At 46.3% G+C, this 24,138-nt stretch overlaps 1 protein-coding gene across 1 annotated transcript; it reads right to left on the bottom strand.

The window, feature by feature from the left end:
* Positions 1-19,186: 19,186 nt before the first annotated feature.
* On the bottom strand, positions 19,187-23,937 carry Rps14 (ribosomal protein S14). Its single transcript, XM_051200955.1, has 5 exons — positions 23,825-23,937; positions 21,823-21,973; positions 21,119-21,280; positions 19,819-19,895; positions 19,187-19,300 (listed from the first exon to the last, which is right to left on the bottom strand). The coding sequence occupies exons 2-5, from the start codon at positions 21,969-21,971 to the stop codon at positions 19,233-19,235; spliced, it is 456 nt and encodes a 151-aa protein (XP_051056912.1). The 5' UTR covers positions 21,972-21,973; positions 23,825-23,937; the 3' UTR covers positions 19,187-19,232.
* Positions 23,938-24,138: the final 201 nt, after the last annotated feature.

Below are 24,138 nucleotides of genomic sequence, written 5' to 3'. Positions count from 1 at the left end.
TGTGAGGTACTGTGATCAGATCATAACTGGCCATGTTCTATAGTATTTTATAGCACCTTAGAGGAGTGTTCTGTCACCCTCTTTTGGGTGGGCACTGCAGGGTAGAGAGACTGTGTATGCCTGGGTTCATATGTGCAAGCAGGGATGGATGGAGCTCAGATTCTTAGCCACTCTCTTCTGCTTCCCAGTGCTCAGATTGGGTGTGTCAGTGTGACAGGCAGTAAGCAAAGAGAGCTAGAAAGGGGTGTCATGGAGACTTAACTGTACAGGCAAGGTCTCTTGAACCACATCTGTGTCTGTATTATAAGTACACAGTAAGTAAGACCATTAGCCTCTGCTCTGGGTCTCTGTCAAAGGAACCACTAAGGCCTTGGGGTCTAGAGTGCTAAGGACATTATGTTGTTTTAGAGAGGCTGTCATGTAGCCCAGGCCAGCTTCAAACTCACTGTGTAGCTAAAAATGACTTTGAATTTCTGATCCTCCTGCCTCCACCTCCTGAGTGCTGGGATTACGCGTGCACACCACCACACCAAATTTATGCAAGGCTGAGGATTGTGAAGTGGAATAAGGTAGAAAAGACCAGTTATTATTATCAGATACGAACTTATTGGTTTATTTAGTGATTTATACAAGGCACTGCTTGTACTGCCTATTTGCCAAAAGTGACTTCCCTTGCTACCTGAAACAGAAAGGCCTGGAGAAACAGCTGTAACAATGGTTGCCCCTAACAACCTGCTGACTGTCAGGTACACTTCTATAAAACCATGTCTGCTTGCTTGCCCACCACACCTTGTGGTTCTAGAGTATAAAAGGAGACCACAAACTGGATCAATACCAAAGGCTTCCAGCAGCTATCTATCCTGGCTTCGGTCCACTGTGACATCTCCTCTCTGCCAGTCTCATCAACGTGGAATGCTTAATCCAGAAAGATTCCCACAACAATTAAACCCAGGGCTTCTTGCATCTAGGAAAACCTACATCCCCAGCCCAAGAGTGTATTTTTTATGTTAGTTAGGATGGAGGCTTGGCTGCCAGAGGATCCAACCATTTGATGAGAGGATGAGAACTTCAAATCTTTTCAGAGGGAAGAGAAATGAAAATTGAACATGATCATATCGGCAAATAACTTAATCATATCTTCAGAAACAGAACTTCCATAAAAACCCAGTGGACAGGGTCTGAATAGCTTCCATACTTCAAAAGAGTGACACACCCCAACACTACAACAGATGCCCCAGTGTCGGGGACCCATCTCACATACCTCACACCATGTACCTCTTACCTCCTCATCTGGCTTTCTTAGGATAAACTGGTAAATAAGAGTGTTTCCCTGGGAGCCCCTTTTATGGCCTGTGGTGGCTTGGATGAGTGATGGGAGAGAATGGCCTCCACTGGCTTACATAATTGAATGGTTAGTCTGTGGAGAGTGGAACTATTTGAGAAGGATTAGGAGATGTGGTCTTGTCGGAGTAGATGTTCACTGGGGGTGGGCGTTGAGGTTTCAAAAGCCCACTCCAGGTCCAGTCTCTCTGCCTGCTGTCTTCAGATTAGGATACAAAGCTCTCAGCTACTGCACCAGCACCATGCCTTTCTGCTTTCTGCCTTGATGATCACAGACTCACCCTCTAAAACTGTAAGCAAGCCTCTAATTAAATGCTTTCTTTTTTAAGAGTTGTCTCTTTTAAGGTGTTTCTTCCCAGCAATAGAACAGTAATTAAGACAGTTTGAATCTAAACTCTTCCCCCATAGGCTTCTGTTTGAGTGCTTGGTCCCTGGCTTGTGACATTGTTCTGAAGGCTGTGGAACTTTTAGGAATTGGGGCCTTCTGCCAGGCTATGGTGGCACGTGCCTTTAATCTCCACACACTTGGGAGGCAGAGGCAGGCAGATCGCTGTAAGTTCAAGGCCAGCCTATTCTACAGAGCCATTTCCAGGACAGGCTCCAAAGCTACACAGGGAAATCCTGTCTTGAAAAGAAGGAGGAGGAGAAGAAGTAATAAATAAATAGATAAATTGGGGCCTGGCTGGCAGAAATAGGACACTAGGAGGTGGCCCCCACTGCCACTGCCATGCCTGAGCCACTGTTCTCCACTCTGACTGCCATGCCTGAGCCGCTGGCTCTCACCTTCCCTGTTATGGTGAACTACAACTCTCTGACCATCAACCGGAATAAATCTTCCCTTCCACAGACAGTTCCTGTTGGGTATTTAGTCGCAGTGACCCAAAGGTGACTAATTCTGCCCTTCCATAAAGCAGACTGAAAGTCTGATCCCCAACACAGAAGGTCACAAGCCTCCCCCTCCCCCAACGCCGAGCAACAGTCTTCTGTGGCCAGAATGCTAGAAGTTAGGCTTTCTTCCTCCAGGCCTGAAGGAAGCTTCCTTTGGGGGCCATGACCATCACAAGGGAGAACATTTGAAGAGTCTAGATCTGTTCCCCAATAACTATGCAGGCCTTTTCTGAACAAGCCAAGCCCCACTCCTGGGCCACAGCCTCAACTTCAGGAAGCCAAGGGTCATGAGACATCCAATGAAAAGCATCAGAGCGAGCACAGCAGTCAGGTTGGGAAAGGGCAAGGGAGAAATAAAGTCATTAACCTTCCAATGTGATAAAGGGTGGAGCGGCACCTAGAATCGAAAAGAGGGTGCTGATAAGTGTGAGCGCTACTGAAGAATTAAAAAGAACTCTTGAAAACTAAAACTAGAAGCCAGGTGGTGGTGGCACACAACTTTAACTCCAGCACTCAGGAGGCAGAGGCAGGCAGATTGATGTGAGTTCAAGGCCAGCCTGATCTACAGAGTGAGTTCCAGGACAACAAGGGCTGCACAGAGAAACCCTGTCTTGAAAAAACTTAAAAAAAGAAAAAAGAAAAAGAAATGACTAATCTAGGAAGGTCAATAGCTAAATGCCAGAGTTCTAGAAACAGGGAACAGAGAAGAAAAAAAAAAATAGAGGGGGAATAAATCACCAGTGACTTAATTCAATACAATTCTCAGAAATCAAGGACATAACTCTCCAAACTGAAAGGATCCAGCGAGTATCAAGGACAAGAGAAAAAGTAATTTCACACCAAGGCATATCAGCATGAAGTTTCAGAAAAGTAAGAACTAAACATATTCTGCAAATTTTCAGAAAGAGAAGATAAGACATACACAAAGATTCTGATCAAAATGCCTTTTTATTATTTATTTTCTTATTTATTTTTGGTTTTTTGGATACAGGCTTTTTCTGTGTGACAGCTCTGGATGTCCTGAAACTAACTTTGTAGACCAGGCTGGCCTCCTGCTCAGCCTCAAAGGGCCATTATGCTTCTTAATTATGACTCTGGAAAGCACAGATAATGGAATAATGTCTTCAAAATCCTGTGGAAAAATCACCTCCACCCTAAAATCTCCACTGAGACAAATCACAGAGACGGCATTACCTTCTCATTACAGTGACAAAAATACCTGATGATAGTAACTTAAAATGTTAATAGGACTAGAGAGATGGCTCAGTGGTTAATGGCACTGACTGCTCTTCAGAGGACCTGGGTTCAATCCCCAGCACCCACATGGTGGCTCACAACTGTCTGTAAGTAACTCCAGTTTCAGGGAGTCACTGACACCCCACACAGACATGTATACACAGGCAAAACACCAATGCACATAAAATAAAAATAAATGAATTGTATAAAAAAAGGAAGAAAGTATTAATGATTAATTTTGTCAACTTCACAGAGTTAGAATCACCATGGAAACAAATCTCCAGGCAGATCTATCCTGGATTTCTCAGATTAGATTAGCTGAGCGTAAATGATTCACTCTAAATGGAGGTGACATCTTTCCATGGGCTGGGGTCCCACACAGAATAAGGAGCAAGGGAGCTAAGTGGTGGCATTCATTGTTCTGTACTTCCCTACTGTGGAAATAGTGTGACCAAGTACTTAAGCTCCTGACATCATGACTCCACCATGAAGGACTACTGTACCAGCAAGCAGGGAGCCAAAATAAATGCTTCCTTCCTCAATGGATTTTGTCAGGGATTTTATCACATCAGTGAGAAAAGTAACTAACAGAGGAAAGAAGAGCTTCCTTAGGCTCACAGTTTCATGTTTATCATGGCAGGGAAGGCATTATTGCAGGAGCATGAAGCAACTGGGTAGAGAAAGGGAGACAGAGAGAGACAGAGAGAGACAGAGAGAGAGAGAGAGAGAGAGGCAAAGACAGAGACAGAGAGAGCGTGCACCAGGTGGTGGTGGTGGTGCATGCCTTTAATCCCACACATGTGAGATAGAGGCAGGTGGATCTCTTTGAGTTCAAGACCAGCCTGGTCTACAGAGGGAGTTCCAGGACAGCTAGAACTGTTACAGAGAGAAACCCTGTCTGGAAAAACAAACAACAACAACAAAAAAGAAGCAGAGAGCCAGGTGATGGTGTTGCACACCTTTAATCCCAGCATTTGGGAGACAGAGGCAGGAGAACCTCTATAAGTTCGAGACCAGCCTGGTCTACAAGAGCTAGCTAGTTCCTGGACAGGCTCCAAAGCTACACAGAGAAACCCTGTCTGGGGTGGGGAGGAGGGGAGAGGGGAAGGGGAACTGACTCCTCTCACACGGTCAGATTCATAGAGCAGGAACTGGCCCCACCGTGTTGGACGGGAAGAGGCACCTATTTTCCTCACAAACCCCCAAATGCTCAAGCTCCTGGGACTTATCAAAAGGACCCAGAACCAGCTTGAAAGGGCATGTGCCAGCCACATACAGAACAAAGCCACACCCCAGTAGAATAATTTCCCATCTTTTGTACACAGTTATGGCTCCATTCCAGTTGACCAGGGAGAGCCCTCTCTGGAGACAAGGGAACAGAGGAAAAGGTGGGCTGTGAGGGCCTGGAGATGCATGCAGCTCAGCTAGCAAAGTACTTATCTGGCATGCATGAAGCTCTGTAACATTTGACTCCAGCATCCCATAAAACCAACATGCTGGCACATGCCTAGAATACCAGCACTCAGGGGTTGAGGAAGAAGGATCAGAAGTCCAAAACTACCCTCAGCTAAATAGAAATTGTATTATTTTGTTTTATTAGTAAGGTCTTCCTACACAGCCCTGGCTGCCCTGGAGCTCTTTGTGGACCAAACTGGCCTTAGACTCTTGGAAATTTGTCTGCCTCTCTCTCCTCGGTGCTGGAATTTAAGGTGTGTCACACATAGGCCCACATGGTTGTTGAGCTGATATGTGAGATGGGCATTCTTCCACAGCATAATATGTGTGTTTTAATCCTTCAAAAATTCTCAGAGACTATCAGTTTTTCTTTTGGCAAGAAGCAGCCTCAGCCCCACCACTTAGAGATGTGGGATGTGGAACAGGTCAGTCAACCCCTCTGTGCCTTGGTTTCCCCACCTGTAAGGTGAGCATAGTAAGACCTGTCTCACTGAGCTGCTGCACAGGTTGAACACATATGTGCCTGGCATGGAGAAAGCATGCCCTAAATCTTAGTCTGCTCAGTGATAACAATTTCTCCAGCAGATTTGTTCAGTGTGACTGTGGGACCCGCCATACTATATATGGCGCTGCTCAACAGAGAAAGAGAGGACCGTCCTCTTCTTCTCTGGACCTTCCTGGTGTCTGGTCCTGTGCTGTCTGTCACCCATGAGATAGTACGAGTGACTTCCTGAGATGCCTGCCTTCCCCTAGTCTGGGCACTTAGGCTCCTGGAAGGGTAGCTTCCTTCCGGTTTACCTGGGTAGGTTAAGCAGGTGGTGTGTCCCAGGACCTCTCTCTGTTCCCTTTGCCCTCAGTCTCTGATAGCCCCCCCTGCTGACTCTCAGGGAGATCTTACGTACCAACTCCCCAGGTGGTGACTGTGTATAGACCCCACCAGAGCCCAGTTTGGCCCTGTCAAGGGAGCTGAAAAGGTGCAATTAAAAAAAAAAAAAACTACTTTTATTTCTATTCGTGTGTACCACATGTTTGTAGGCCAAGGAGGCCAAAAGAGGGTGGTGATTCCCTGAATCTGGAGTTATAGGTGGTTGTGAGCCATTCATGTGTGCTGACAACCAAACCCAGGTCCTCTGAAAGAGCAGCAAGCTCTCTTAATGGAGTCTTGTTTTCAGGCACAGAAGGTGTCCTTCTGAGGGAGGGAACAGGCCTGGGCTCTAGCCCTGTATTGCCCCAGGCAAGTGAACATCTCTTCCTTTGGCCATTCAATAAAGTACTTGTGCCTGGCGTTGACCCAAGTGCTTGGGATGCATAGGGCCATGGTGTCCCCATCCGTATGAAGGTATAGCTTAGAGGCAGGAAAGCAAGCAAATTATATGTTACAGACTGGTAAGTACCACAGCAAAAAGAAAAGGGTGCTGGAGAAGTAGGGTTGGGGCAGGTTGCTGTGTTCACGGGAAGTGAACAGGCCTGGTTGACAAGGTCAAATTCAATTTCTGCCTTGAAGGAGGTAAGACAGTTGACACACTTGTCTATTCCAGAAAGCAAGCTCTAGATGGATGTTGCAGCCAGAGCAAAGGCTACATGGTGATATTGGGTTCTGATAAGGAACCAGGGAACCAGTATGGCTACCCCAGCCATGCACATGCCTTTGGTTTCACTCTGCAGGCAGCTGGGAGAGGCCTTTATCAAACTTGTACTTCAGAAGGCTGGCCCCACTGAGAATCTGAGATAGCCGCAGGGCCTCATGGGACAGCTGTGATGGTCAGAGGGGAGACTAGCTAGGGAGGAAAAGGCCTCTAGGTAGCCATACTGTTTCTAGGAGAGAGGAGCTGTTCATTCCCATCCAATTGAAGGGGCTGCTGAGTCCAGGCCACAGCTAGGATTTTCCCAGAGCTATATATACCCCACAAGCAGTTTACAACCTGGGGCTGCACAACTTTTTCCCAGCAGGAGGTGCCATCTGGCAGGTAGGAAGAGGGCATGACCCTCTGGAAAATTCCTGAGTCTCTTCTCTGGGATGCATTCATCCAACAATACTGGTGAAGCTACAATTCAATACCAGCCCAAAATGGACCAGAGCGGGGTCGGGAGGCCCCAGAGGCCCTCAGAGTCACAGGAGTCCTCATCCTCATGGGGTGACAGTTGAGTCTGTGCAGGAGTCAGGTACTAGCTGTTGCCCAGGTTCCAGGGGCTGGGAAGGGACATGGAGATCAGAAGTCATCCAAGCTAGGAAGCTACTAGGAGGGCCTTGATGGTGCTCGGCTCAGTGGAATAAGGAAGGGAGGGAGAGTACCAGATCAAGCGGGTACCACCTTGTCTAACAACAGACAGAAAGTGGGATCTACACCCCACTGAGTTTTCTCGCTTGAAAGGAGACGGTGATATTGTTTATAAAAGCTGGGTGTCCTTGCCACATTTGCAGAACAGAAAGAAGTGCTAAGTGTCTTAGTGCAACAAGACACCCCGGGGGAGTAGGGAGAGGCTTTGGATATTACCAATCCCAATCTTGAGTCTTGAGTCCCCACTGGATTATTTCAAAAGCAGTACTAGCTAGAGGGGGTACTGGGTGGGAAGGTCCAGGATCTGCTCCATGCTGGAAGTAGATGTGTGGTGACATATAGGTCCAAGGAGGGCTAGAGAGGGCGCTGGGGTTTAGAGATGGAGATGGAAAGATCTGGGGGAGGGGTGTCATGAAAGAGAGGGAGGGTGAGGGAGGTGAGGATGGGGGTCCATGGTGATGGCATTCCCTGAGGCGGGAGGACTAGGACAATGGGAATAGGTGGGACCCAGAGTTTTGTTCCAGCTAGGTTCTGCTGTGGCAGCCATGGGCACCCTTGGAATATGGAGTAGACAGACAATGGAGGATGGATACCACAATGTAACTTGAGAAGAGCGAGCAGGACATCCGTGAACTGTCACCCTGCAGATGGCCTTCGAAACCACGAGAAAGGAGGCTCTGTCTTGAGACTGGATGGAAGAGCACCCAGGAGGGATGGGACCGGGCAGACTCAGGAATCCACATGAAGACCCAGAGAACAAGCCAGCCAGCACAGAGAATACCTGTTGGACTTGGCCACACAATCATTGGCGACATTGACAGGGCAGGCGTGAGAGCAGGGGTGAGGGATGAGAGGAGCAGCGGTGTAATAAGGAACTCAGGTGTGCCATGTGCTTGCCTGGTAGGAGAACAGTGATGGAGCGAATGGGGGCTGAAAGAGGGACCTCGCAGACAAAGCATAGACCCAGCTGGGAGGGCACAGGAACAGCTATAGTTGGGCCCTCGAGTGACTTTCCCAGCAGCCACCCGAGGTGTCTGCCACACTCCTCATTCCTGCTCTTAGGACTCAGAATGTCTCCATGCCTCATTCTCCCGTGGTGCCCAGAGAGTTGGAGAGACAAGTAGAACTCTGGATACGTGCCCAGTGCCCAGGGAGGCTAGAAGAAGGCTACAGATGCCCTGGAATTTGGAGTTACAGATGGCTGTGATCCACCATGTGGGTTCTGGGAATTGAACCTGGGTCTTCTGGAAGATCAGCCAGCAGCTAGTCATTGTACCATCTAGCCAGCCTATTTAGAGGAAGGGAGAGACTTGGGAAGGAGAACAAAGCAAGTAGGCCCCCAAGTCTTTGAAATGGCTCTTATCATTTGTTCGTCTCTGCCCCTCTCAGACTCTATGTTCCAAGCTGTTCTGCCACTGCATACTCCACGGAGACAGAGAGACAGAGATCCCCCACAGCATAGGACACCCAGCTTCTGAGGAGTACAGTGGAGACAGAGGCTGCCCAGGTGAAATCCACAGCTTATCTTTGTGTGTTCTGATGAAAATCGCCTTCATGCTTGCAAGGCAAGCAGTTTACACACTGAGCTACCCCCACCCCCACCCCCCAGCCCTTAAGCTGTAATGTATTGCACAAACATGATTTCCCTGAGACCATGATTCCTTCCTTACAGACTCTCTGGTTCTCTGCCAGGCAAGCTCAGCTTTGCCAGATCCATGAGGGGGAGAAGGGCAGCTTCAAGGTCTCCTTCCTGCCCCCACAAGCCTGTCTGTCTGTTCCCAGCTTCCGCAGTCCCTGCGTGGAATCCCTGCCAGCAGGACCCACTGACTATATGTTGTAAGCACCTACTGTCAGGGCAAGACTATGCTAGAATGACAAAAAAGAAAATGACAATATAAGGAAAAATTTAAAACTCAGCCTTGCATGGAAACGAGCACATTTAATTCCAGCACTTGGGAGGCGAAGGCAGGAAGATAGCTGTGAGTTTGAGGATAGTCTATTCCAAATGGAGAGCTCCAGGACAGTCAGGACTATAATAGAGACACGTCCCCCATCTCAAAAACACACGATTTAAATTCACAATAATAAATTATATTATTATATATTGACATAAAATATATATTTAAGGGGCTGAAGTAATGATTCAATGCTTAAGAGCACTGGCTGCTCTTCCAGAGGACCTGAATTCAATTCCCAGCAACCATCCGTAATGAGATCTGGTGCCCTCTTCTGGTCTGCAGTCACACATGCAAGCAGAACGCTGTATACATATCAAATAAATAAATCTTTAAAATATTTATATATTTAAAATTAATGTCGCTTTGCATTTTGGGATTTAAAACCATTTATAAAATTGACTGATTGGTTGTGTGTGTGTCTGCGTCTGTGTGTGGGGGTGTGGATGCCACAGTGCACTTGTGCAAGTCAGAGAACAACTTGCGGGAGTTGGTTCTTTCTTTCCCCAGGGTTGAACTTATGTGGACCCTCTGAATTATCCCTGCAGCCCTTACTCAGGCTTTTGCAGGACAGGGTCTATTCTTGGGTATACTGTGTAGCTGGGATTACAGGCACACACTTTTTTTGCATTTGAATTTGTAGTTTTGAGTGTTTTTATTTTTAATCTTATTTTATTGCATGTTTATAGGTGTGAGGTGCACATGTGCTGTGCCCATGTGTGGGAGGGGTCAGACAGTAACTTTGGGGAGTCAGTTCTTTCCTTTTGCGTTCTGGAGATCAAACCCAGATTGTCAAATGTGAGGCAAGAGCTTTTATCCACTGAGCCATCTTGCTACCCCTGCATTATGTTTCTTTTGGTGCCAATTCAAGTGGGGTTTGTTGTTTTTCAGTCCAAGAGAAGAAAGACTTGAATTTCACTGGCTTCATCTGCTTGTTATAGCTCTCTCTTAAAATTTTTTTAAATATGTGTTTGTTTTATTTTGTGTGTATGAATGCCTTGCCGGCATGTGCATCTGTGCACCATATGTGTGCCTGGTGCCCTAGAGGTCAGGAGATGGGGTCGGATTCCAAATGACTGTGAGCTACCATGTGGGTGCTGGGAACCAAACCCAGGTCCTCTGAAAGAACAAGTAAGTACTCTTGACCACTGAGCTGTCATCTCTCCAGCACCCCCCTTAAAAATAAATAAATATATTACATACATTTATAATATATATTGTTTTGTTTTTCTAAACAGGGTTTCCTCTGTGTAGCTCTGGCTGTCCCAGAACTCATTCTGTAAACCAAATTATAGAGATCTACCCTCACTTCCTCCCAAATGCAGGGATTAAAGGCATGTGCCAACCACCGCCAGGCAATATTTTATTTTTATGTGTTTGAGTGTTTTGCTTGCTTGTCTGTGTGTGCACCACATGCGTCACTAGTTACTGTGGAAGTCAGAAGAGGATGTTGGATTTCCTGGAACTGAAGTTATGACCATTGTGAATTGCCACGTAAGCACTAGGCATGGGACTTAGGTCCTGTGCAAGAGCAGCAGCAAGTGCTCCTAACCCCTGAAGCATCTCTCCAAACCCTTCTTGATTCCTTTACAGCTGAGCTGAAAGGGGTCTTTGGATATTACACAGCTCCAACCTCTTCTTGAAAAGAGGAGAAACTGATGTCCTGAGAAATGACCGTGAACCTTGTAATCAGTACTCCGGAGACCGTGCTGCCCACTGCTTCCTCCCATGACAATGATGCCACCTGGTGGTCATCCATGGAAGACATTTACATGCTCAGCAACTGGGGTGCCTTTAGACCCCTTCACTACCATCTACTTCTCAACTCCCCCTGCAGATGCTGGGTCACCAAAATCCTCTTCTTCCATGAATTCAATGGCAGGCTGTCTTCACTGAACCCCAGTCTGCTAGAGATGTACTGGTGTGGTGTGATAAAAGCTATGGACATAGAGGTTTGAGCCCTGGTTCAGCCCATTTCTATCGATCATTTCTTTGAATAGCTGTGTATGCCGAGGCAAGCTGCTTAACCTCTCTGACACTGCTACCCTCGTGTAAAGCATGGGAAGTAGCAGTATTTTTCCCAGGATGGTTGAATGAGACTCTGAGTCGACAAGCATTTATAGCACACCAGATATTCGATGTTCTAAGTACTAGGATATAGCAGTGACCTAAATACAAAAGTCCCAGAGTCACCAAGGCTAGTGGATTTCAGAGTGAGGTCTCTGGATCATTGACCCAGCATTGCTGGGGAACTTTTTAGAAAGGCAAGCTGGGTGGTGGTGGTGGCAGCAAACACCTTTAATCCCAGCACTCGGAGGCAGAGGCAGGCGGATCTCTGTGAGCTTGAGCCTCGTCTACAGAGCTAGTTCCAGGACAGCCTCCAAAACCACAGAGAAACCCTGTCTCTAAAAACAAAACAAAGCAAAAGACAAACAAACAAACAAACAAACAAAGGCAAATCTTCAAGTCTTTTTCCCAGAGCTCTGGGAGAAGCTACGGCTGAATTGAGGCCCTGAGATCTGTGTTGCAGACATGCTCATGTCTGAGAAACTCTGGGCTTGGTGAGTGAGATACATGTATCAGGTGGAGTTAAACACTATACACAAGCAAGATCATGGGTAAATGATTTAGGAATGATGTCATAGGGAAGGAGGTATTAATGATGGTCTGGTGTGATGGTCAAGGAGATTTCTGATACAATTACTAGTTCCAGAAGAGGTCTGAAAAGCAAATTGTGTGTGCACACATGAGTGGGTGGGCACATGTGTTTGGAAGACATCAGGGGTCCTTCACTACCACTCTCTGCCTTATTCTCTTGAAACAGGATCTCTCACTGAACCTAGAGCTAGGCTGGTGGCCAGCAAATCTCAGTGCCTCTCTCTCTGCCCTATCATGCTGGGATTATAGCTGTTCATGGCCATGACCATCTTTTTATATGGATGCTGGGGATTTGAACTTAAGTCTTCATGCTTTTGCATTAAGTACTTTATTTGTTTCCCTATTCAACAATGGCTTATAGTGTACAAACAATAACTAGCTGCTTGGAGAGGTTGAGAACTGGTCTTTAGATTTTGGCTTTTGGAGAAGGGAGGCTAGTGATTAAACCCAGTGCTGTATCACTACCCCAACCTGCAGGCTTTTTGGATTAGTCATAGATCAGTTTGAAATCGAGATTCCTGTCAGGTATGGTGGCCTGTTCCTTTAATCCCAAAGGCAGAGACAGAGGTAGGTGTATCTCTATGAGTCAAAGCCAGACGATATAGTGAGTTCCGGGCCAGACAGGGCTACGTAACAATATCCTGTCTCAAAAAAACTAAAGGGGGAAAGAAGGGAGGGAGGAAGGAAAGGCAGAAGGAAGGAGGGAGGGAGGGAGACCTATTTACAATACATTAAAGAAATTGTCTCTGCCACACTGCTTCAGCATCACTAGCCTTTGGTGTCTTGGTCTATCCTTGTATCACTCCAATGATGGAAACATCCCTATCTCATGAAGTGATTTTATTCCAAGAGCATTTGATGTTCAAGTCTGTTTCTCCGTTAGCTCCTATCTGCTGGCAGACTTCCACTACTTTAGGAGCACATGCTGCATGGCTGCCACCTACTTCTTCAAAGCATTACCTACTTAAGTGCCACATGCATCCCTGTGTGGACAGACAGCTTTGACAGTTCTTCCCTGGGTTACAGGGAACCCCCACTTTGTGCAACTCAGGAATAACGGCTGCCTGAAGGCCAGGTGCAGCCAACAAGCCATGAAGAAAGGCAGGCTATTCCAATTCTGCTGCAAACTTCTGCTATTTTATCTTCAGTTAAGTCTTCTTTCGGATAGTTCTAATCTACCATTCAACCCATCTACTGTGTATTTAATTTCTATCATGTATTTTCCTGAGAACTCTCTGTAGTGTTTTAAATATACCCCAATGTTATTCATGCCTTTTGCATGTTTTTCATTACTATTCAATTGTGATTTCTTTTATTTTCTTTTCTTCATTTTTTTTTCTTTTTCTTTGAAACAGAGTCTCACTGTGTAGCTCTGACTGTCCTGAAACTCACAGAGATCCACCTGCCTCTGCCTCCCAAGCATTAGGATTAAAGGCAAGTGCCACCAAGCCCAGCTTCATTGTGTGTTTCCTTAAGTACTTCATGTATAGTGACTTCAGATTCTAGTATCTGAAGTCTTTAGGGTATCCACATCTGTTTCATCTTTGTGCTAGCTCCTCTGGTGTACTGGTTTCTTATAAACCTATAATTGGTTTTATGGGAACTGGAGGCCCCAGTTGAGGAATGCCTTCAACGGCAAATGTTCACTTTTTCTTCGGTTGGGAGCTGGAGCTGGACCACATTAGAAAGAAATCAATTTCTGACTTGATGTGATTGTCAGGTTTAGCTCCCTCAGATTTAGTTGGGGAAAGACATGGAGACATGGCCTGTATTATTGTCAGACAGCTGTAGGCTGTCACCTTTCTCTTTCCTAATCCACTTGGTCTGGCACTCTCTCTGTCTGTCTCTGTCTCTCTTTCTCTCTCTCTCTCTCTGGTTTTTCAAAACAGGGTCTCACTATGTAGTCCTGGTTGTCTTGGTACTCACCTTGTATACCAGGTTGGCTTTGAACTTAGTGATCCGTCTGCCTCTGCCTCCTGAGTGGTGGGTTTAAAGGTGTACAGCACCACACAACCAGCTTGTTTGGATTCCTTTTTCTTAGATTTTTTATAAGCACTTGAAGATTTTCTTTACTTCTCTGGGGTTGTGAAATGCAAGTTTTTTTTTTGTTTGTTTATTGTTTTGTTTTTCAGTTTACTCAGGATGTAGGTAAACACTTCAAAATACTGACTTGGATGAGCAGAGAGGCAGGAGTCCTTTCATCTGTTCTTTCTTTCCATGCTTTATCAATCTCTAAGACTTTACTTTTGCAGACTGGGCCAGAAGCAGTGGTGGCAGCTGCAGAGCAGGGCCTATCCCCTGTCAGAGACAACACAGTTGTGGAGAAATGGGCTACTGCAATAATAGGTGGCCAGCGGTACCACTCAGGAGCAAAAAGGTGCTAAGGGAATTCAGGGGAGAAATACCATGAGAAGGTTTAGAACACTGGTTCTCAACCTTCCTAATGCTGCAGTCATGTTGTGGTGACTCCCAACAATAAAATTATTTTTGTTGCTACCCCATAACTATTATTTTTCTAGATGGATCATAATGTAAACATCTGAAATGTAGGATATTTGATATGCGACCCCTATGAAAGAGTCATTTCACCCCCACCCACAAAGGGGCTGTGACCCACAGGCTGAGAACCAATTCTCTAGACACTAGCTTTGTGAGGAAAATCACACTCTAACAGGTGAGTAGAAGGTACTTGAAGCCCAGAGAGGAAGAGTGGGGAGGGTGGGTGAAAGACTGTAGTGGAAAATTAGAAACTAAAAAAGCTAGGCTTGGCTTGGGCAGAGGGAGAGGGCACAGGGTGTGACTATGCTTGCCCAAAGCCTGAGGACATTCTCTAAGAGACTAGATTCTGTCCTAGAGAAAAAGAGAGAGGGTGTACTAAATAGGACAAAACAGTTTATTGTGCAAGTTGGGCCTGCGATATTAAAACTTCCACTGAGCACCAGCACCCACAGTCCCTCAATCTATTTTCTACAGGATACAGGAAAAATGTGTTGACTAATTAGGAGAAAAAGCATTCCATGAAGTCCAGTGAGCTGGTAGCCAGGAACAGGGCAGTGTTGGGTGGAGGCCATCTCTAGAGGGATGCTAGGGTAGCCAGCTTCAGGCTCACCTGCTGAGGCTGGATCCCCATGCTCTGTCACCTGCTGAGGCTGGGTTCCCAAGCTCTGTAGAGGTTAGGTAGGTAATAGCATACTGTCTGCCTCAGAGGCCCATAGACTGGAGTCCAAGCTGACCACAACTTAGCTGTCCTTTAACAAACAAAAACACCAATCCAAAAACCAATCAACCCTGAAAGGACTTTGAGTGGCCCAGATGACTGCATCCCTGTTACCAGGGAACAGGACAAGTTGCAATGTTCCATCCCAGGAAATGAGGAGACTGCTCCAGCAACCGCCAGCTTGTTTCCACCAGGATCCCAGCCAGCTGTCCTTTATATGCTTGGCACAAAAACTGAACAAGAATAGCAGCAGCTTGTCTGGCTAAACACTTCATCCTGTGATCCCCTCCGAGGCTCAGCATCACAGCAGTTCCTACTAAAACATTGCAGATGGAAGCTGTGGAATGGCCACCTCTTGACTGTGTGCCACATACACCTAGAAACCAGACCCACAGGATGAAATCACATCCCTCCAGTAATTTCACTTGATAGTAAGTTAAAGATAACTTATGTGTTCTCATATACTACATGCCCAGTGTCCCTTACCATCTGTCACTGCTATGATATATTTGTCAAAAGAAATGACACTGGTACATATCCTCAATCTCCTCCGGTCTGGTGTTTGATTTCATAAATATGACAATATGAGGAGCATTTTTGCAGATCTAATTCAGTTACAGGCTTCTCTTGTCTATATTGAGGCTGTGAGTCTTCTGGGAAATTTCTTGTGGTGAGGTGCTCTTGCCATGTCAAGCCAGAGAGTGCCTGCACGACATGATTTCACAGATGCTATGGACTTTCTTAATTACGTTTATTTTCCCTCTGTCATATTCTATTCACTAGGAATCGAGTCACCCAGTGCAGCCTACTATCAGAGGGAGGGAGGTCACCTCACTTAGCTGAGCTTAAATCACTCAAATTCTTTTCTTAAGGACAATTTGTGGCCACCTCCCTCTACTTTTGGACTTATGGCCTAGATAAAGCCACACATTATCTTTAAGTGTGCTATTACATTTATTTATGTATGTGTGAGGGTGCATGTGTCCCACAGTACTTTCCTGGAGGTCAGAGGACAACTTGTGGGAGTTGGGCTCTTTCCACCAAGTGAGTCCCAGGGACTAAATTCAACAGGCATGAAAGCAAGTGCCTTCTTTGCTGAGCCATCTTACCAACACGCACTTAATATTTTCAAACTTTTAATTATTCATTTATGTCTATTTTCACATATGTGCCTGCTTATAGATATGTGTACCACATGAGTACACCATCCATGGAGACCAGAAGAAGGTTTCAGGAGTTACAAACATTGTGAGCTGCCATGTGGATGCTGGAAATTGAACCTGGGTTCTTTGGAAGAGCAAGTGCCCAACACCCCAAACACCTCTTCTACCACCAGCCCCCCAACATCCCCTAATAAAAATTTTTTGTGTGTGTCTGCATACACATGTGTATGAAGGCATCGGACTCTAGAGCTGGAGTTAAAGGTGAGTCTCCAACACCCTTCGGGTACTGTGAACATTGGTCCTCTGTAGGAACAACAAATGTTATCAACCTAAATAATTTCTCTATCCCATTTGATTATGATTATTTTTCTTTTCTTTTTCAAGACAGGATTTCTCTATAGTTTTAGAGGCTGTCCTGGAACTCCTTCAGTAGATCAGACTGGCCTTAAACTCAAGAGATCCACCTGCCTCTGCCTCCTAAGTGCTGGGATTAAAGGTGTGCACCACCACTGCCTGGCTTCTTTCTTTTTAAAATAAAAACAATTCTTTATTGATTCTTTGGGAATTTCACATCATACACCTCAATCAACCTTTATTTTTAAAAAATGTTATGTGTAGGAGCCAGGTGTTGGTAGCGCACATCTTTAGTCCCAGCACTCTGGGAAGCAGAGGCAGAGGTGGGCGGATCTCTGTGAGTTCAAGGCCAGCCTGGTCTACAAAGCTAGTTCCAGCACAGGCTCCAAAACAATACACAATACAGAGAAACCCTGTCTGGGGAAATAATAAATAAATAAATAAATAAATAAATAAATGTGTGCCTGAGTTTACTTCTGTGCGTATGTATGCAGTACCTTCTGAGGCCAGAAGCAGCATCAGATTTCCCTGGAAATGAAGTTACAGACATCTGAGTCACCATGATGATGAAAATGAACCTAGGTCCTCTGGAAGAACAACCAGAGCTCTTTACTACTAAGCCATCTCTTCAGCCTCCATTTAGGTAAAATGTTTAGTAGTTTATGCATCCAGACAATGCATTATCATCCAACAATAATATACTACCAGCCAGGTGGTGGTGCATGCCTTTAATGCCAGCACTTTGGAGGCTGAAGTAGGTGGATCTCTTGAGTTTGAGGCCAGCCTGGTCTACACAGTTCCAGGTCAGCCAGGACTGTTTCACAGAAAAAAACCCTGTCTGAGAAAAACAAACAAAAAAGAGGTGGGATGGAGACAGACAAGAGATAAACAGAATGCATTGTGGTCTAGGGGACTAGAGTTCAGTCCCCAGGATCCAGGTCAGGTGGGTCACAACCAACTATAGCTCCAGCTCCACCCCAACACATGGAAATGCTCATAGATTAATACATATGAATTTAAAACAAACCAACTGAAACAAGCAAACACCAAATGGAACACCTTTGCCAATGTTGTAGGGGTTTTTATTTGAATAAACCTAAATGTAGAGCTCTACCTGCCTCTGCCTCAGTGCTGGGGTTAAAGGCATGCTCCCGTACCTCCATTTATTGAGGCAGGTTTCAAATTGTAACCCAGGATAGCCCCAATTGCACCGTAACCCTAATTTTGCTGGGATCACAGGTGTGCCACCAAAGGCAGCTCAAATTACTCTCCATACAGGCTTTCTCAGCTGTTACAGGAATAGCACCTAAAAGGTTTAAGACTGATTATCTTGCCGGGAGGTGGTATGGCACATCTTTAATCCTGTCTCTTGGGAGACAGGTCAGTCTGATCTACAGCTAGAGAAAACGTCTCTAAAACCCAGAGACTCAAGTGGACATGCATGGTGTTTTGTGCTTTTAATCCCAGAACTCAGAGAAGGCAGAGACAGTTGAAAATCTATGTTAAGTACCAGTCCAGTCAGGCCTACATAAAGACCCTGTTTCAAAGGAATAAAAAAAAAAACCCCAAATCCTTTCAGAACACTCAGTACCATCTGAATGCCAGTGTCCTTGGAACAAGCTGCAAGCTTCCGGAAAGCAAAAAACCGTTATCTTTTTCATTGCTGATGAAAATAGGACTTGTATATTTGTGGGGTGATTGGTTCTTAGGAACTTTATGTACCAATGTGGAACAACCTCTAAGAGCTGCTAAGGAAAGCAAGGCAAGGAACAGAAGCGCAAGCTACCCATCTTGCACAGCCGGTGTGGGGCGGGTGGGAGAATCACACCCACACAGGTTTATATATGGCTCAGCCTGGAAGGCTCTTCTCAGGCTACAGTTGGATCAAGCTGCCCCCTACTCTGGCCCTTTAACCAAACTGGAAACTGGATGGTGGTAGATTAAAGGTGGGCCTTTAATCTCAGCACTAGGAAGCAGAAGCAGGCATATACTTTTTGAGTTTGAGGCCAACCTGGTCTACAGAGCTAATTCTATGAAAAGTGAGATCTTGCCTTGAATATCAAAAAGAACTGGCTATGTTAATTCACACTTGTAATCCCAGCACTGAAGGTTAAATCAAGATCCACGTTTAGACAATCCCAACAGCCCACTTCTTTGGTGTCTTCAAACATTCTTGCTCTGTAACCCAGTCTGGCCTGGGAACTTCCCAAGCAGACCACACTGGCTTCCACCTTGTGATCCCCTTACCTGCCTGCTGGGGTTAGAGGCTGTCCTGTGACAGTTTCACTTTGAAAACAATACTGGCTGGCAAATTCATGCCACAGAGCCATACATAGCCTCTTCAGGTTCCCCTTCTCAGAAAGCCTGTGTGCAAACTCAGGTTCACCCAACTCCCAACCCACACTGGAAACTCCTCTTGTGCTCCTTATGCAGTCTTCAAACCCCCCAAACACTGCCTTGGTGCGGCCCTGGGTGGGCCCTAAGTGACAACACCAGGTCATGGTGGCACATGCCTTTACCCCAGCACTTGGGAGGCAGAGGCAGGTAGGTGGATCTGAGTTTGAGACCAGACTTAATCTATATAGACATGGAGACAGATCCTGTCTCAAAACAAACAAAAAGCATCAGAACCAAAATAGCTTATACAAAGCAATTTATTAACAGAAAGTAATTTGAGAAGCACTGTTCACAGACGGCGACCACGACGACCTCCCTTCCTTCGGGTGCTGTCAGAGGGGATGGGGGTGACATCCTCTGTGAGAAGCAAGAAAAATGTCATTGCCTCCAGCCACATAAGGACAACCTCCCCAAACATGAGACTAACAGCAGACTTATTCTCCCCCTCAGATCAGAATCCCTCTCATGGTCAACAGACAAGGGCTCACCTCATCTCAACTCACACTGGAAGGGGACACAGGCTCTGAGAAGGCATACAAACATCAGAGGGAAGAACTCATTCAAGCTCCTAACTCAGAACCCCTACACCGAACACCTGTGGCTGGTTGTTCTTTAGGCCAGGTGTGTGATTCTTCTTTACTTGGACTATCCCAAGGGCACACCCTTAACATTTAGTAAGCATGGACAAAGGCAGCTAGGACAGACTCACAAGTGTTTTTTAAGCCTTCCCAATTGCAGAAGGGAAAACATAATGTAACAGTTACAGGGGTGTTCAATGCTCTCAAATGTCTTTTATAACTGCACCAGTCACTAGACAAGCTTGGAAGGAGTTAATGCTTCAAGACAAACCCAATGTTTGCTACATGGTGCCTTACCAATCCGTCCAATCTTCATCCCTGAACGAGCAAGAGCTCTGAGGGCTGACTGGGCTCCAGGTCCAGGGGTCTTGGTCCTAAAAAATGAAGGATTGTTAACCAAGTCAGTGGGAATGTTCTTAGAATGGTTTTGATTCACTTCTGAATTATGGGGCTATAGTTAAAGACTTTGTAGGCCACTATGGTTTTCATATATTATACAATCTCACAACAAAACCAAACCCTTTCAAAATTGCCAAATAAGAACTGGAGAGGTGGCTCAGCAATTAAGAGTTCTATTGTCCCAGCAGAGGACCTGGGTCTGTACCCTACTACCTACACTTATAATCACCTCAACACCAGTTCTAAGAGATTCATGGTCCTCTTTTAGTCTCCACAGGGAACTGGTAGTACACATACACACAGGAAACACACACGTTATTTTTCCCACCGTTGGGGGGACAGGGCAACAAGAGATACGCTGGAATTAAAGGTTTATGCCACCATGCCCATGCCTACAAATCTTTAAAAGTGTGTATGTGTGTGTGGAGGGGGGCATAAAGCCACTTGGCCTGGGGCTGTCCTGCTCTGCACTCCACCTGGCTAAGACCTCTGCTGTCCTCTGGTCACTGTGATTTATACTTTCCAGCTCCTGTATACAAGATGCAACTTCACCATTGGACTATCTGAAGAATTTCCTTTGTAGCATCTTTCCACTCAGTAGCCGCCTATTCTAATTTCCATGCCCAAGCCCTTGCTCTGTTCTGTAAAACCTAAGACCCATGAGGCTCCATCCCTGCTTCTTAGATCATTCCTTTAATGCCCAACTTCTTTCTCACCCCAAGGAGATTCTCTTGCAGTTGTCGCTATCTGGACTATGCACCCCAGTTCATCATTTAAGCATCAATAGGTTTAGCTCAAGCTGGCCACCAACTCGAAACTCTTGATCCCCTCTCCTCTTTCTGAAACAGGTGTGTACTACCACACTCAGTCTACTTGGTGCTGGGGAAATGAAGGATCAGTCTCATGCATGATTTAAAAAAAAAAAAAAAAAAACACTCTACAGGTACATAAAAGGAATAAATTAACTTCTGTTTTTTTTTTTGGGGGGGGAGGCAGAGGCTCACTGTGTAGCCCAGGTTGGCCCCAAACTCTAGATCCTATCCTGGTTCCTGAATAGGGGGATTACAGGTAGCCATTAACATGCCTAACAAGGAACATATATACATTTCTAAAATAGCTTGCTCTCAGACAAAGCAGATAATCAAATCTCAAATCAAGCCCAGTGAATTTACAACTGCCAAGCCCCAGGCTTCCGTACCTGTTTCCTCCTGTGGCTCGGAGTTTGATATGCAAGGCAGTGATGCCCAGCTCCTTGCATCTCTGGGCGACATCCTGGGCAGCCAACATGGCTGCATATGGAGAAGACTCATCTCTGTCAGCCTTTACCTTCATCCCACCAGTCACCCGACAGATGGTTTCCCTAGACACAAAAGCAGAGCCATGTCTCCATTTTCCAAAAAGGACACAGGGTATGCTCACTGAACCCCAACAGCAGCTTAGGTATGACAGACTGGTTAACTTGTGCACATATCCTGGATCTGAACAAGACAGGAGTTGTGTATATTTACAGGGGTCCAAAGACCCTATATAGACAAAACCCATTAGTCTTGCATTTTATTCCCATATCACCTCCACAATGCATACATAATTAATTATATGTTGGTGTATGACCTTCAACATTTATAGAAACCAAAAACTTGGGGCTGGAAATGTAGTTTATTTGCCCACTAAACACAAAGCCCTGGATTCAGCCTCTATAACCACACAAAATCTCAGCAAACCGGAAGTGAAAGCAAGAGGATCAGTAACTCACTCAAGTTTATCCTCAGCTACATGAAACTATGTTTTCGCTTATAATTCATGGGAAATTAAGCAAATCAGCAATTCTTCAAAGGGAACCCTATTTCTCCCACCTCATTCCCTTTGAGGCTTGGTTTCATGTCTTCCCACCTATGTACTCACTTGCCAGAAAGATCGGTAACATGGACAAAGGTGTCATTGAAGGATGCAAAAATATGGCAGACACCAAATACATTCTCTCCTTCAGCCACTTGAGGCCCAAGGCTGATGACCTGTTCCTCCTTCTTTTCCTTCCCCTTTCGAGGTGCCATTTCTGAATGGGAGGAGAACTTCAATGTTAACACACAAAGCATTCCCCAGAACATTTGCTTTTTACCTACTAAAGGAAAAACCCAAGCTCCTTTGGCTCCCTAATATCCTACCCCTTTGTACTTGGGGGGGGGGGTACCGAGTTGTAACTAAATGGAAGTGACAAGAGAGACAATTTCTCAACAAAAGCTAAAAGCCTTTTCAGGACTGCCTAAGGTTCCAGCAATCGACCACAGGGATCTCTAACTTTCACAGGTAGTTATCCAAAACAGACAGCGCTGAACTCAGGTGTTGGGACCAAGCTCCACTCACAACTCTCTTAAGCTAGGAAGTTTATTTAACCAGCATGACACAATTGAAACCAACTGCAGGTTAGGGACTCTCTGTCCACACAATAGTTAATCTGACAGCTTCTCACTGTTTAGAACCAAATCTTTCAACCTTTACTAGTAACAAACATTAAAAAGCACTGCCATGGCAGTGTGTGCTTGTGTTTAACTTAACCCCTGGGAGTCCAGGCAGGAGGATCCCAGTTGCTATGTAAGCCAGCCTGGTCTACACAGGAAGTTCCAGGATGGTCAGGGTATACCTTCCAGGAAGTTTAATGGTAAAGATATCCATGCCTAAAACCCAATGTTCCACATCAAGTGACAGTAGTCCTGTAGCTCTCAACCTAATGATGTGGTCCATTAATACAGTTCTGTCATGTTGTAGTGACCCCTCAACCAAAAAAAAACAAAACAAAACAAAACAAAACAAAAAAAAAAAAAAAAAAAAAAAACAAAAAAAAAAAACACAAAAGAAAACAAAACCAAAACGCAACCCCTTCCTTCCTGTCTAGTCTATAATGTAAGTGAAGTCACAGGACCCAGGAAGACACAAGGAGGCTGTTTTTGCCAAAAGCAGCAGGCAGCCCTTTTGACCAACCTGAGGCTAAGTTCCAGATTAAGTCACCGACATCTTCAGAAGAAACTAGTACCGGAAGTGGCACTCTGACGGAAATCAGGCTACATTCTAGCAAACAGGAGGGTCTGTCCGGGAAAACACTTCGCCAAAGCCTGGTTTTTTTTTTTTTTATTCTCCTCCTAAAACCAAGATGTTGCCACTCCACACACCAGCCCCCTAGGCCTTAAAAGTGGGTCTCAACCATACCTGGGATCTGTGTAGTGCCCCCCTCATACACTATTAGAGGCCTATTTGCCAAAAGCACAAGGACAACTCTAGGATGTAGTCACCTGCTGGCACCCTCAAATTAGGCTAACAAACACGATTCGAAAAGGCACGACGTTTGCTCTGCGTGGCTTTGCCGTCCTCGGTGGAGACAAGAAAAATTATTTCGAGAAATGTAAACACATGGCATCGGTCCTACTCTACTAGGGGCACCCTGACAGGCAATGTGTCGGGCTCGGAGGGGTAACCATGGCTCAGGAGCACTCTAGTCCTGTGGGACCTGCCTTTCTAACATCCCTTTCTACTCTCCGGTTTACAGACGGGGCCTGTACGAATGCTACTATTTCCCACGTGAGAAACGAGGTTAGTTAGGTGCAGGCCTGCGGCGGCCCATAAACTCTAACGGGGTGCCTGACGGCACACCCGCGACTAGGGACGCGCTCCCCGCACGCTGGGGGCGACGGCTCTGGCGAGACGCCGAGGCCCCGGCAGGACCCGCACCCACTTCAGTCCTCCCGATCTCAGGCTGGAGGCCGCCTCCCGGACACGGCGCAGCCCCGGGCCCGGGTGGGTCGCGGCGAGCGGACGGGCGCCCGTCTCCGCCACGCACAGGCCGCGGCCCCAAGCCCGCAGACGCCCCTGGCCAGAGGATGCCGCACGATTCTCGGCGGCCCGGCCTCCCTACCTGAATGTCGTCTCCAGACTTCTCCACCGGAAAGAGAGAGAAGGAAGGGGCGGGCAGAAGGGTCACTTCCGTGTTCCGGAAGTACCTCTGAGGTCACGGAGGGAGTCCCGGCTCCCGGAAGAAGCCTCTATCGCTGTTTCCAAGGACGCTAAACCTGCCGGCGACAAGATGGCTTATTAGAGACGCCGGGTGCTGCGTGTCGCTGTGACCAGACCTGCCTACGAGACCGCACGGGGCGGACACGCGCGGGAGAAGGGGCGAGCTAGCATCCAGGTCGCAGTGGCCGCAGCTAGACGAACTTCCGCCATGCCATG

The sequence above is a fragment of the Phodopus roborovskii genome, unplaced genomic scaffold (assembly GCF_943737965.1).
Source record: "Phodopus roborovskii unplaced genomic scaffold, PHOROB, whole genome shotgun sequence".
NCBI lineage: Eukaryota > Metazoa > Chordata > Mammalia > Rodentia > Cricetidae > Phodopus > Phodopus roborovskii.
This window is presented reverse-complemented; position numbering and strand designations above follow the sequence as displayed.

Coding starts and splice junctions, on each gene's coding strand:
- Rps14 (XM_051200955.1), bottom strand. CDS start 21,971: ATGGCACCTCGAAAGGGGAAGGAAAAGAAGGAGGAACAGGTCATCAGC. Junction 21,281..21,822: donor GTTACCGATCTTTCTGGCAA/GTGAGTACATAG, acceptor TTTTGTGTCTAG/GGAAACCATCTGTCGGGTGA. Junction 19,301..19,818: donor GATGAAGATTGGACGGATTG/GTAAGGCACCAT, acceptor TGCTTCTCACAG/AGGATGTCACCCCCATCCCC.